This window comes from Choloepus didactylus, chromosome 3 (genome assembly GCF_015220235.1).
Source record: "Choloepus didactylus isolate mChoDid1 chromosome 3, mChoDid1.pri, whole genome shotgun sequence".
In the NCBI taxonomy this organism is placed as follows: domain Eukaryota; kingdom Metazoa; phylum Chordata; class Mammalia; order Pilosa; family Megalonychidae; genus Choloepus; species Choloepus didactylus.
In genome coordinates this window covers 78,284,994-78,299,536 of record NC_051309.1, presented here as the reverse complement: position 1 = coordinate 78,299,536, position 14,543 = coordinate 78,284,994, and the positions used below count along the sequence as shown (strand labels likewise).

The following is a 14,543-nucleotide window of genomic DNA, read 5'->3' as shown; positions in this document are numbered from 1 at the left end:
TCTCTGTGCGTCAGTTTCCTCAATGGGAAGAATAGCACCTATCTCCTAGGATTACTGTGAAGATGTAATAAATTAATATCTGTAAGCAGAGTTCATAATTGCCAATAAGCCTCAGCCAGGGTCTCTTCTGACATCCATTCTAGTTTGTCAGTGCCATGCCCTGTGTTATAATATATTTGGATGATCAATTTATATGTAATATTTCTTAGAATAGTGTCCACCATATTGTAATTGCTTAATAAAAATTACTATTATAACAATACTCATGCCAAACCCTGAAATGTGAACTATTATTACCCCTTATTTTTAGATAAGGAAACAAGTTCAAATAAGTAAGAACATATTCGTGGTCACCCACATAACCTGATTTCAGAATGTTAGCTTTTCACCACCATGCTTATATTATCTCTTTACAATAGCCACACATTGTTTTCTTTTCTGCCCTGTTTAATAATACAGAATTATTCTAACCTCTCTTTCATACAACAGCTTTTTAAATATTAAATGTATTTCTAATGCCACCTCTGTTTCTTCCCCTCTGCATCCTAAATTTTGTTAAACATCATAGTGCTTATTATTATTATTATTGTTATTATTATTATTATTATTACTATTTACTCACCTGGTTTTCTAAGCACCCCTCAGTCTGCTCACTGCCAGCAGATTTTTCAAGTACACTCAATATATCTTTCACCATTATGCCTACTTCCTTGTAAGTGGCTTCTTGAACAAACTGGGCAAAAAAGATGGTAGATCTGAAACAAAAAATACATACAGATGCTTAAGGTGCAGCTTACATGGCACTTGTTTTCTCATGCATAGTTTTGTTTTCTTGTTTGGTTTTTTGTTTTCTGTTTATATTATGAGGAGCCAGGAGATGGCCTCTGCTAAAAATTTATGTGAAATTAGGTTCTAGCTATCCAGGAAGAAATTTCAGTCTTCCCCATATCTCCCTCTCCAATAAATAAGCATATATGTGTTAAAAGTCAAAATAAGTGGATTTCCCGGAAGTGGTTCCTCCTTTTGTGGTCACCCAACCACAATAGTGCACCCGTAATTGAGGGCATCTATATTCTATATGGTTCTTTTTAAGAATCAGTAGTTACACCTCTGCCTGCTCCATTCCCAGCATGTTCAATGTCTGATCCAAAACTACTGTGCTCAGATATGGCCCAAAGCAATAGCCTTGCAGGTTGCTGTGTGCAAGCAGTAGCAGCAGCACACTACTTTAAATTCCTTACTAAAAACCTCAGAAATGTGGAGTGGAATGACAGCATTCAGGAGAACAACATAATTTCTACAAGTAACAGAAACTAGAATATTTTACCTCCTGTAATTTGCTTCTAGGATTTAAATAGCTACAGCTGGAGAATATAGTAATAGCATCTTAATGGTTTTGATTAGAAATATTTCTGAATTCACACATGGTTGCCACAGATCAGAGACTAAGTAGTCTTCAGTTTATATGATCCATTTTATTTATTTATCATTTGAACCTTTTGCCCCATGGAACGTCAAGGAATCTAGAAGTTAATATCTAAGGCACTGGACATCAGTTTAGCATCTTCAAAATCAATTTTGTACTTATAAACAATCTTTCTTGGTATTGTCTAACTGACTTTTGCACTTTGATACTTTTATACCTCTCAAAAGTTCATTTGAGGACCTAACTAAAATTATTGTTGATTTGCATTTTTAAAGTTCATTTATATGAGCAACACTTACAGGTCAACTAAGTCCATCTCTGAAGAACACTGAGAAGAATGCAATATGGAAGCTGGAAAGCAAAACATATTTCATGAATAATGGTGTTCACTGCAACCAAGAAAGTAATCATTACCTATAAATGTATTTCAGTTAGAATTATGCAATTTTAGAAGTGAGAAGACATTAGGGATCACCTGTCCAAACATCTTAATTTTGTACTTGAGAAAATTAGGAAACTAGGAAACAAAGTTAACAAGAATAATTGATAGCAGACCCAGCACTAAAATCCAGATTTTATATCATCCAATTGTTTGGATTTCCCCTGTATATCATGCTCTAATTGACTTTAAAAATCTAATGGTTAAATATATATTCAGTCAATCTTTTGAACATGATTATACCAGTTAGCTTGCACAGTCATATCCTAGTCACAGTATTTCTTTTTCAGACGATCAAATAATGACCCATTTTTCTGAAGGAAAGAACAAAAATATTATTTATCAATCTTTGTGAGTTTTACAAATAAAGGACCCAGGGTTGTGGTCTGGTGTATGTTTATATATATCTGTGAAGTTAAAGGAATATAGATTAAAGATGTAATGTACATAAAATTAATTCAACATGGAACATGTGAATCATTTAATAGATAATATTCAGCACTATTATGATCTTGTAAACCTCTCTTGTAAAGTTACAAGTTTAATCTTTCATTTTAAATACCCACCAATGAAACAGTTTTCCTCTCTAAGGAAAAATAAGGATGATAAGTAAACCAAGTCATAAATGAATAAATACAAAATTAAGAACTTCAAGAGTTTTGATAGAGAAAGAAGAGAAAAAACATAAAATATCTTACCTATTCCATATGCATTTTTATGCATTGTTCTGGATTCACTAAAATTTAGTAGGAAAATTACAAAAATTGATACTACCCACTTCATGTCTGTAAGTTATTTTTTTCTTATTAGCAGTGGTGTGAGCAGATTATTGAAAATCATGCTGAAGTTCTTTTATACCCTTTTCAAGCATTGCCTGTTAACTAGTAACCTTCTGTTGGTATATGTTACTTTATTTCCTTATGTTGAAAATGGGGCAATTTGCCAATAATTAACAGCACATAGATTATTTGTCTTTTATGTTCAAGGACACAGACCTCTTTGTGTGGAAAAATAAACTTTGCAAATTCTTTCCATTTGCAAATATAACCAATATTCTTCTCAAACTACAGGGTATTCAAAGAGATGATTTTCCCCTGTGTTACAGAATAATAAATTCCTTTCAAAAGAAAAAAAGTTAATGGGGCCATATATAAAAGACAATAGGATTGTTATGAATTTCAATTAAATGCATTAATTCATTAAAATATTAATTGATGTGTGTGACATGCCAGGCAGTGGACATATTGACCAACTCAGAATCTTTGTTGAAGAGTACATTGCTTGACTATGTTGCTATTGTTTAGCTCAAAAATCATTTTCAGCTAATTTATGTCAGTAAGGTACATTTTTAAGTATTTAGCATACGGTGTATGGCTTAGTATAGAAAAATCATCACAAACCCTGATGAACTAAGTCTTACAATAATTTTCTTCATTTCAATATAATTTTGCATGTGTGTCAAAATTGTGAAGGCAGTCAGCTGCGCTGTTCATTCAGAACCCAACATGATTGTGTTGATACTAAATAAAAGACACTTATAAACTTCACCTGTTCTAGGAGTGGTTCACCTCGTATCTTCCAAATTTATGAGGATTCTCAACATTGGCTGCACATTAGAATCACTAGGGGATCTTCTAAAATTCCCAATGCCTAGACTGCTCCCCAGACCAATTAAATCAGAATCTTTGGAGTTGGAACCCAGACATCAGTATTTTCTAAAGTTCCACAGGTGGTTCACTATTTTAAAGGTAAGATTACAGAGCCAAATGACCAACAGTAGGAAATTCATTAAATAAATGTGGTATGTTCACACGCAGTCATCAAAATAAATTTCTAGAAGAATAATTATTTGGGAATATGCTCATATCACACATATGCTCATATTACTAAGTGGAAAACAGGAAAAACCAATGTATACAGAATGATCTTAGTTTTGTAACTTCCTTGCCCCCAGCCCCAAAATAATATAGAATAAAACATAGGAATAATAACTGTAAATCTTTAAGATTGAGTTTTTCTGGGTGGTAGGATTAAAAGAGAATTTTATTCTCTGCATATGTATGCACTTCTTTTCAAAACTTATTAAATGAAGATGATATATAATTTACAAAATTAAAATTTTTAAAAATAATGTATGTTTTTTTAAAAAAAGACCTGAATGCAAATTGCTAGAGCACACAATTTTACAAAGTTTATCAATGCCTTTTTACATAAACTTCTAGCACTTCTAGCAGATACAAAGATTTATGATAGCATGAAGAATTCTTCAGTGCTGGTTCAGTAATATTCTCGTTTGCGTGTTCACTTTTGTTGTTTTTCTGCTATGTATGACCACCCGTGGATTTTGCTCATAAAAAGCAAGGCAACAGGATAAGAGAGAGAGTATAGTGAGAAGCGTTATCTTGAGAAATACCAAACATTAAGAAACAGGAGATAAAGAGGAGCTTTGAACAAAAGTTTGCATACTAACTACAAATAATCCTCAATCTATAGCTGTCATTGCTCAAAGTTAAGTCCTAAGTGCAGAGTCCACATCACATCCTTTTCCACTGCTCTAATTCTGATCCTATGTACTTCTACATGTATCTGTGAAATTGCTCAGAAGCAACATGGCATGGAAAACTTAACTTTGGTATGAGACATTCTGATCTCGGCTGTGTCAATTATCAGCTATATGACCATTAGTCAAGTAATTTAATTTCTTTTAATCTTAAATTTCTCATATAGATAATGAATATGTTAATATTTTCCATGAAGTTTATTTTGAATTTTAGACGGAATAATGTATGTGAAGTGTCTGAAACCTTTACATACATTAAAAAATACACACATTAAAAAAGTAGCATCAATAATTATCATTATCAGCACTGATATTAATATTAAATGCTACAAGTACTCTTCTTCGAAGCAGTTGACCTGTATATGTGAGATCCCAGAAAATGCCTTCTTTTCAGGTAATACTGGACTGCTCACTCTTTCTTGGATAGGTTTCGCTTTTTATTTATCGGTTCCATTCGTTAGTTGCTTGAAAGTTTGTATTTTTCTAATCTCTTCTCCCCTTCCCCGTACATGCTTGTAAAAATTTTAACCATCCTTTAAGAGCTAATCATGTAATTCTCCATCCATATATTTCTGATTACTCCTTAACTAGAGAAGAGCTCTTCCAACTCTGACAATTTTAACACCTTTTAGATTGTTTTCTCTTGGTACTTCTCATTTGACCTTATATCACTGTCATTTGTTGTGGAGATATGGAAGGTCCCCTGGCTTAACAAACTATAGAGCAGGGCCTCCCCAAGCTCCAGATGTCTGAAGGTGGGCACTGGGCTAGGAAAAGGCCAAAAGCTTTGCATGTCTGAAGGCAGACTGCAATTTAGATAAGGGAATAGTCTCTGAGCTCCTGCTGGGCTCCTTCCGTGCTCCTGTCTCCCACCCCCACTGTTTCCTGTCTAGCCCCCAAAGAAATTGTCCCTTGAGACTAAAGATATGTAAATACACCTTATGGCTTTAGAAAAAATGTACCCTCCCTGAAATACCTGAAAACAGTCACGTAGGAGACTACCTTGTATGCTATAAGAACCTGTAGAAATGAGTAGAATAAAACTTTCTTTTGCATGAACACTGAGGATGGAGTGTGCTCCCCTTCTTTCACAATTTGTAAGTGTATATAATCCTTCCTGGATAGTTGACTTCTTGGATTCCAGGACTCACCTTTGTGATGACTGCAATGCATAGTGCAATGCCTGGCACAGAGCAGAACCTTTATAAATAGAAATTGAATGGCCCTGAATCAGATTGTTGTGGTTGGGATGTAGGCACTAATTGTCCTCTTTCATTCAGCTGTCACAAATGAATGACACATCTCTTATACCCTCTTCACCACAGAACATTGATAAAATGTTCATATTTTTTATATTCTCTGATATTTCAGGGTCTAGATGCCCCAGGATAGATCTGAGAAGGGGACTGTATCAAAGGTCTTGGATGGGAGCCAGTGAGCCTGGTTGTAAGCTGTAGGACTTAAACTCCATAGACCAGATACAACCCAAATACCAGCAGAAAGGAAGTACCCAAAGTCCTCCCGCCCAATAGAGTCATCTTGTCCCTTAACATTTAATTATATTTAGCTCAATCTTCATCCCATCTATGAGGAGAAACTGGAATTAACCCATCCACTCCATATTTCTAAGAGGACTGTTTGCCTTTGCTCCAATTTTCTGATTCTGCTAAATTCCCTTTATTCACGTTCTTTCTTTCCTCCTACACATGTTGTCTCTCCCTTTCCCTGAGCTCCACATTGGACACACCCCAATCGCTTTTTCCAAGAACCCAAACCCAAGGTTTTATCAAGGAACTTGAAATCAAACTTGTGAAGACTTTTTCAGCTTGTACCAACATCATCTGACTCTTCAGGTAGGGCCCTGACCTGTGACCTCTTTGCTTGGTCTTTCCCTCTCTCCTCCTTTCTTGTCTCCTCTCATGTAGCTCCAGCACCCATATTCCCTTCCCTATTACTGTTTTCAGGCAGAGCAACCATCCATCCTTGTTTAATTGGAGCCTACCTAAATCAGCCTTTGGAGAGAGGGGACTTCACCTTTCACATTTGCTGTCCCTCCAAAAGTTATCAGAGTAGTTTGCTCCACAAAAGACAGTTTTCCTTCAACAAAGGGATTCTGCCTCTGGTTTTGAGTAGGGGAGACAAAGGGACAAAGTGAGAGGAACCAGAATCAGATAAGCTAAACTATCTGCTGCCAAACAGAAAGGAAGTTGAGGGAGGTTAGCAAGGTGAAGTGAGACGTCAATGTGAGCCAAGCAAAGATAGAGCAAAGCAAGTCAAAAGCCAATCTGAAATAAATCTCACAAAAATCTGTGTTCCATTAACATCATTTCTCTTTATGGGTTGGCTTCCCCTGCTGGGCTGGGCATGGGTCCTTAAAACAGCAAGGCTAGCCCCCATACCCAAATAGACAATGAACTATTTGAGGGAAACAAGTTTACTATAAGAGCACCTCATAAAAGCCCTAAGACAGTAACTTGCACAAAAAAAGCATTTTCTAAATACTTTTCTGTAATGACATATACTTTCTTGGATGAGGAGATCTTAAGTAGCCCCCCTCTTCCCAGCTTCTATAGCAATGACAGGGTGTGAGGAAAAACAAGGGGAGTCACTGGCCTTGCACGTTCATAAGCATAATTGCTGGGTACTCTCCTTAGCAAGTAGCAAGATTGCTCAATTTATAAAAGATTCAGAAAACTCTCTTACATGGATCCAGGATTTTTACACACACACACTACCCTGTAAAGTTACATTCTTCTCATGGGAAATAGATGTGGGAAAAAACCTAGAATTATTGTCAATGTTTCTTAAGCAACTTATGAACTTTCCAGAAGATAGAATATAAACTTTTGAAGAAATTCTCTTTATTCATAAAAATGTTGCTTGCTTGTGATGTTTCTAAAAAAGAATAGGGACACAGATGCTTTTCAGGACTCTGTGAGAGATGAGAAATTTGTAAATAGATATCACTTTGGCCCCACAATTTCTGCCATGAGAAAACTTACAAAATGGATCAGAGCATATCTCCACTCCCATCTCAGTACCTTGTAGTTGTCTTTGCACTGAGTCAGTTTTGGCTCGGGCAATGCATCCACCCTTAACACAAAGTTGGGGAGGTCATTTCTCTAGCCAAGACATTGTTCTGGCAATGGAAGAACCAATACTTTAGGCAGTGGGAAGAAGCAGTGGAGCTAATATCTGGATATTAATTGTGGTGGTCTATAGTTTTTTCTTACAAATAAAAAAAAAAAAATCAAAGTATCATCTTTCCCAGAGCAGAGGCATCTTAATTTTGGCATACGTTCTCCCTGATAGCCATTGAAGCTGAACTTTGCACTCTGCTCCCTGATAGCTTCGCCCAACTGTCAATCCCAAAGACATGGCCTAACCTTATCTGAAACTTAGAGTGTGTACCTGCCTTGCTGACATTCTCTTCTATAATTGTAATGTGTTTGTGACTCCTGATACTGAACTGTGTGGCTTCTCAAATCACCAACTGAATTATTCCACTCTAGGTCTATCAGGGCCTTTCTCCACCCAAATAAGATGGCTTTTCTGTCTCTGTTCCTTTCAGCACCCCCATGATGCTATTCCTTACTCCCTAGTGACACTACTCCTTAATTCATTTCCTCTTTGACATTCTTAAGATGGGCCCTTTAAGGAACCATTCTCTAAGGTCTCAATATCAATTAAATGAATTAAAGAAGAAATGCTCAACAAACAGAACTGAGTAAAACCTGGACTGCTAGTGGAGATAGATAGTAAATACAGAAAAGTTACCTGTTCATTTGCATGCAGTAGTTCAGGTATTGTTCAGGTAACTGCTTATAGTCTAGAGCTGAAGAAATTACACAAGGTTCATATGAATCAAATAAAATGGGCAAAAAGCTATAATTCCACCAGTACATCTACCATTGTATATAACTTTTATTAACATAAAATCTTTCATTAGAAGAGGATTCCATTTCTCCCAAAAGATAGATCTCAAATGCTAAAGTGCTTTCTTTGATGCCATACAATTATTTGTGTATTTACTCATCAGTTACTCACACAAGAAAAATAATTTGGATAACTCTAGACTGAAGTAAAAGTGACACCACCATATGGAAAATCAGTAGGTCCGCCAGCTTTGAAACTAGGCAATTCTTGATATTTTTTTAATTGGGGGGAAGGCTTCATTATTTCTAAAAATAAAATGCATCATTTTTATCTTAAGGCACGAATTTAAATGATTCATATTTGAATAAACTTCATTGGACTGTATTTACTGTTTTGGAAGACCAGGAAATTATTTTAAGTCAGGATTCTGTAATTTATAGTTTATCATATTTATAGCTCATAGCATTTGTTAGTTTATTCATCTAATTTCTATTGAGTACCCATTATGTACCAGGTTCTTCTAAATGCCATGGGAGGCACATGGATTTCTAATCCATGGTCCCTTCTGGTGAAGAATTCTATCTAGTTGAATCAAGAGGTGCATAAATAAATTGATATCATTAAATAGGTCTGGCCTAATGTGTTCAAATTCTGACTGTAAGACTCAGATTGTACATATTTGTCATAAAATCTGCCATCATTATTATCATTATTATAAAATGTGAATACTGTAAATAAGTTCAAAAAGCTAAGGAGCATCAGATAAGGAAGTGACTAACTTTCCAGGAAAGTGTCCTTAAAGAAGGTGGACTTTGAGCTGGATTAAGTACATAACAAAGAGGGAGAAAGCCATCCCAGGTAGAAGGAACCTGGGCAGGGAGGTATAGAAAAGCACAGTGTGTTAATGAACAGTAAGAAGAACAAGCTGATTAGGGCATTGAAGGGAGAGTAGAGAAGAGATTAGAAAGGTAGTGAGATTTGGACTTTATAAAGTGAAGAAGAGGAGCCAAGAGAGTTGTTTGGTGAGTAGAGAAGGGAAGGAATGATGTGATTCCATTTGTCATTTCCAGATATTCAACACTTCTGTTATAAAATAGCAGTCAGCCCACTCTCAGCCTCCCCTTTGTAAACCAAATCCCTAAAATAAATAACAATAATAAAAATAACTGATCCCTTGTTGCTCAACTCCAGGAAGCACTGTTACATTCTATTCTACATGAATGGTGCCCTATGGATTAAAGAAAAACAGCAAGGACCCATGTGAGGTATATTGATTTAACAATTATGATTTAGGATAATGAATACAGAAGTAATGGTTCCATAATTGCTTATTGTCCAATCAGTGCATATGAAGATTCTTCCTGTGCCAGTCTGAATGTACTGTGTCCCCCAAACACCATTATCTTTGATGTAGTCTTGTGGGGCAGACGTTTTGGTGCTGATTAGATTTGCTTGGAATGTGCCCCACCCAGCTGTGGGTGATGACTCTGATGAGATATTCCCATGGAGGCATGGCCCCACGCATTCAGGGTGGGACTTGATCAGTGGAGCCATATAAATGAGCTGACTCAAAGAGAAGGAACTCAGTGCAGCTGTGGGTGATGTTTTTGAAGAGGAGCAAGCTTGCTAGAGAGGAACATCCTGGGAGAAAGCCATTTTGAAACCAGAACTTTGGAGCAGACGCCAGCCACGGGCCTTCCCAGCCAACAGAGGTTTTCTGGACGCCATTGGCCATCCTCCAGTGAAGGTACTCAATTACTGATGTGTTTGCCTTGGACACTTTATGGCCTTAAGACTGTAACTGTGTAACCAAATAAACCCCCTTTTTATAAAAGCCAATCCATCTCTGGTGTTTTGCATTCCGTAGCATTAGCAAACTAGAACAGATTTTGGTACCAGAGAAGTGGGGTGCTTTTGCTGCTGAGTTTGCAAATACCAAACATGTTGGAACAGCTTTTTAAATGGCTAAGGTGAAGATTCTGGAAGAATTATGAGCAACTTGATAGAAAAGGCCTAAACTGCTTTGAAGAGACTGTTTGTGGAAATATGGACTCTAAAGATACTTCTGGTGAGGTCTTGAACAGTAATGATGAGTGTGTTGTTGCAAACTGGAAGAAAGGAGATCCTTGTTTTAAAGTGGCAGGAAATTTGGCAAAATTGAGTCCTAGTGTCAGATGGAAGGAAGAATTTGAAAGCGACAACCTGGAATACTTAGCTGAGGAGATCTCCAGACTACGAGTGGAGGACATACCCTGGCTTCTCCTTGCAGCTTATAGTAAAATGCGAGCAGAGAGAGATAAACTTAGAACTGAACTCTTGGATTCAAAGAAACCAGAAACTGATGGTTTGAAAAATTCCAGGCTTCCAGGGGGTGGATCCCCAGAAGCTACAGCCCAACATGAGGATGTTACCAAACATGGAACCCAACCACCATTTCAGTACAAGCTAAGATTGGAGATGGAATTATCCAGAAAGGATTTGTGGAAAGTCCTATTGTCTGATGGCTTTGACCCCTGCATGCTTCATGTGAATCCAACAGAATTTTTGTGAGATCTTTACAGACAGAGCCACTGCCAGTCGGGACTGGAGGAGAAAGACAAGGAACAAATTGAAGGAAAAATTTCTTCAAAGACAGAGCCATGGAGGTTGAGGTCTGGAGTCAAGAGGTCTTGGGCTGGGAAAGTGGAGCAGCCCACACGCATGGAAAGGGTGAGTTTGCCCCGGAGGTCGAGGGTGGGCCTTCCACCTCTATGCTCTGGAAGAGTTTTGCCACCCGAGGTCCCAAAAGGGTGGAGCACATTCCCAGGGAATTGGGGAAAGCCTGGCTGCCACCACACTGTTCTGAAGGGATTGAGCATGTGCCCCAGAGATGGAAGGGAATCCGGGAGCTGCCCCGATGTTTGAGGAGGGTGGGGCCGAGAAGGTGGTCTCCCCAATGTGTGGATATGTTGGAGCACTCACCTAAGCATTTGGAGAGGAAACAGCTGCCAAAAAGGCCCTTAGGAAGGGTTAGGCTCCCACTCTCTCAAGCCCCAAGGATGCAATGTTGTTCTGTAAATGACTCGCAGACTTTGAAATCTAATGGAGTTTGTCCTGCAGGTTTTAGGAACTGTTTTGGTCCTGTTAACCCTGTTTTCCTTACTCTTTCTCCTTATGACAATGGGAATGTTTAACCTATGAATGTCCCTCCTTTGTATGTTGGAAGCACATAGCTTGTTCTAAGTCCACAGATCCAAAGCTAAAGGAGAATTATGCCTTAGGACCCACCACGCCTGTAAATGATTTTGATAGGATCTTGTACTTTTGTTACTGAAATGATTTAAGTTTTTGTGATATTGTGATGGAATGAATGTATTTTGTACTTGGAAAGATAATGTCATTTTGGGGTCCAGGGGGTGGAATGTGCCAGTTTGAATGTATTGTGTCCCCCAAACACCATTATCTTTGATGTAGTCTTGTGGGGCAGACGTTTTGGTGCTGATTAGATTTGCTTGGAATGTGCCCCACCCAGCTGTGGGTGATGACTCTGATGAGATATTCCCATGGAGGCATGGCCCCACGCATTCAGGGTGGGACTTGATCAGTGGAGCCATATAAATGAGCTGACTCAAAGAGAAGGAACTCAGTGCAGCTGTGAGTGACGTTTTTGAAAAGGAGCAAGCTTGCTAGAGAGGAAAATCCTGAGAGAAAGCCATTTTGAAACCAGAACTTTGGAGCAGACGCCAGCCACGGGCCTTCCCAGCCAACAGAGGTTTTCTGGACGCCATTGGCCATCCTCCAGTGAAGGTACCCGATTGTTGAAGTGTTTACCTTGGACACTTTATGGCCTTAAGACTGTAACTGTGTAGCCAAATAAACCCCCTTTTTATAAAAGCCAATCCATCTCTGGTGTTTCGCATTCTGCAGCATTAGCAAACTAGAACACTTCCTAATGTCCAGGAACCACTTCTTCTTTTTTGGTTCCAGGCACCAGCTCTTTGTATTCCTTATCATCACATGCATCTCTTTCCTGCTTAATATTACATCTCCTTCCTCAAATACAAGGTAGCAATGCCGTTATTACTCAAGATTCAATTGCTCTTTGGAGTGTGTTTGTGTTAAAATAAATAAATCTTCTCACCTCTATGGTTCCCTGTTGCCATTTACTGTTGGTTATATCATTATTCATGATCCTGCATCATTTATCCATCATGTCGCTATGAACTCTAACTAACAATAACTCTAATGTTATTATTGTGTTTCATTAATGATGACAAACACAAATGCAAGTCTCTTTTCATGTGAAATTTACCATTCAGGCTTTCTTGGTATACACATAGAAAAACCCATCTGCCAACCATATTTTCTCCTGAACTCTAAGGACATAATCACTGCATTTCTAGAATGTGATCATTTTTTATGTTAACTGCACCCCTGCCTTCCACAAACAGCCACCAGCAGTATGAAAGGTGAGGTCCTGAGGGTGAAGCAAGACGATGGGCCCCATTCCTGGGAGGGATGTTTGTCAGGGCTTAAGACCGATACAGGAGAACACAATATAACCATACCAACAGAGACGAGAGAGGACGTCAACTGGAAGAACACACTGGCATTGCAGAGCAATGGTTTCCAAAGCCCTGGGAGAAGATAGGAATGGCTGTCCCTGACGACTGCATAGCTCATGGTGTGGCGTTTGTGGGGGAGTTGGAGTGACTACCCTGTGTTCCAGTGGCAGGAAGTAAACAGGGTAAAGGACTCCTGCCCTGCCACCACCACTGCTACCTTTGTGTGTTACAGACAGCAGCTACTCTCTCAGTGGAACACAGATGGGAAAGAGCTGCTCAAGCCCAAGGGTCAGTTGGCAGCCCAGAACCCTAAACTCATCTTGTGTCCAATGTGGGTCACTCAAAATCTCTAAAGAGAGTAAGGGGAAAATGCAGCTGACCTGAGTAACTTTGGAAAACAATGTTTTGACTAGAAACTGTAAGGCTGCATACAAAAAGAACTGTATACACTATACTCCAGTTGATAAATTTGTTTCTCATAGAAGTATGCGTCAACAATTCTGACAGTCTTAAAAATTTATAGTAGGTTTGAAAAAATGTGTAAATGGATGTTAAGTACTGGGAGTCAAGTTTCTCACTGCCAAAAAGGGAAGTTAATGACAAACAAAGAGCAGGAACTAGAATAAACCCTATGGTATTGAATTCAAAGAGAAGACATCAGGAAGAACTCATAAATCCCAGACAGAGATAGATAGATTAGACAGATAGATATGACTGATAGATAGATGATAGATAGATAGATAGATAGATAGATAGATAGATAGATAGATAATGGTAGATAGACAGATGATAGATAAATTATAAATATGCATGTATATGTTTATTAGTTTACATATGTATATTTATTAGTATACATATGTATATTTCCTAGCTTTGTTCCCTAATTGTTCTACAAGCAGTGACACCCCAGTAATGTTGTGCACATGTAGTACTTAGATCTTGGTTTCTAAATACCTTCTCCAATAAAAGGAACCAAGACTTCTGAAGAAATAGCTATTTCTAGGACTGAGGAAGGGAAAATACAAGAGGAATCTGGAGCATCTTATAGTGAGAGAAAATAAAGAAGTGCTCACAAGACAAAAGGATGGGAGCATGTCAAAAGGACACAGGGACCAACCTGAAAGAACTCTCAATAGCCAAAGCTGGAATAATTTGAGCAGTAAAATAATTAAGTATTAAATTATAGCTCAAAGTATAAAATAAATATGCATGTGTTTGCACTGACACAAATAAATGACTGACTGAATAAGTGGGGTGAAGAGACAAATCTTTCTTACAGAAGAATTCTAAATAATATATATACTTACTCCCCCTTCTGGGAACTCAGTCCCCCCTCCCACATTGAGTGTGAGTTGGATTTAGTGAAAAAATAATAAATTTATAGTGAAGAAACCTGGTAAACCCTATCTTAACCAAGTGATCAAGGTTGGCATTACCAGTGATGTTAATATTAATATCACATACTCCCTGATATGATATGATGAGAAGAGCATTTTACACTCACAAGAAAAATCAAGGTGCCAGTATCCTTCTGGTGGCCCAATCTCCTGCACCATGCCACCAAAGAAATTCTGCCACAGACAGCAGGAGTGATTCACTTTGCCAGGCGAATCTCACCACCAGAGCAGGCCTTGAGTTCCCAGACGACCTCTAGGCACAAGTCTAGGGAATCTGGGGAATCTGGTTGACCCCACAGGA

General features: G+C 38.1%; 1 protein-coding gene across 1 annotated transcript in view; it reads right to left on the bottom strand.

The window, feature by feature from the left end:
- Positions 1–14,413, bottom strand: part of LOC119529508 (alpha fetoprotein) — a 30,348-nt gene extending 15,935 nt beyond the window's left edge. The window contains exons 1-3 of the mRNA XM_037829962.1: positions 14,350–14,413; positions 1,726–1,777; positions 623–755 (exon numbers count right to left, since the gene is read on the bottom strand). Of these exons, the coding sequence (XP_037685890.1) occupies positions 623–755; positions 1,726–1,777; positions 14,350–14,401 (237 nt within the window). The 5' untranslated portion in view covers positions 14,402–14,413. The remainder of the gene's footprint in view (positions 1–622; positions 756–1,725; positions 1,778–14,349) is intronic.
- Between the last annotated feature and the right edge of the window lie 130 nt (positions 14,414–14,543).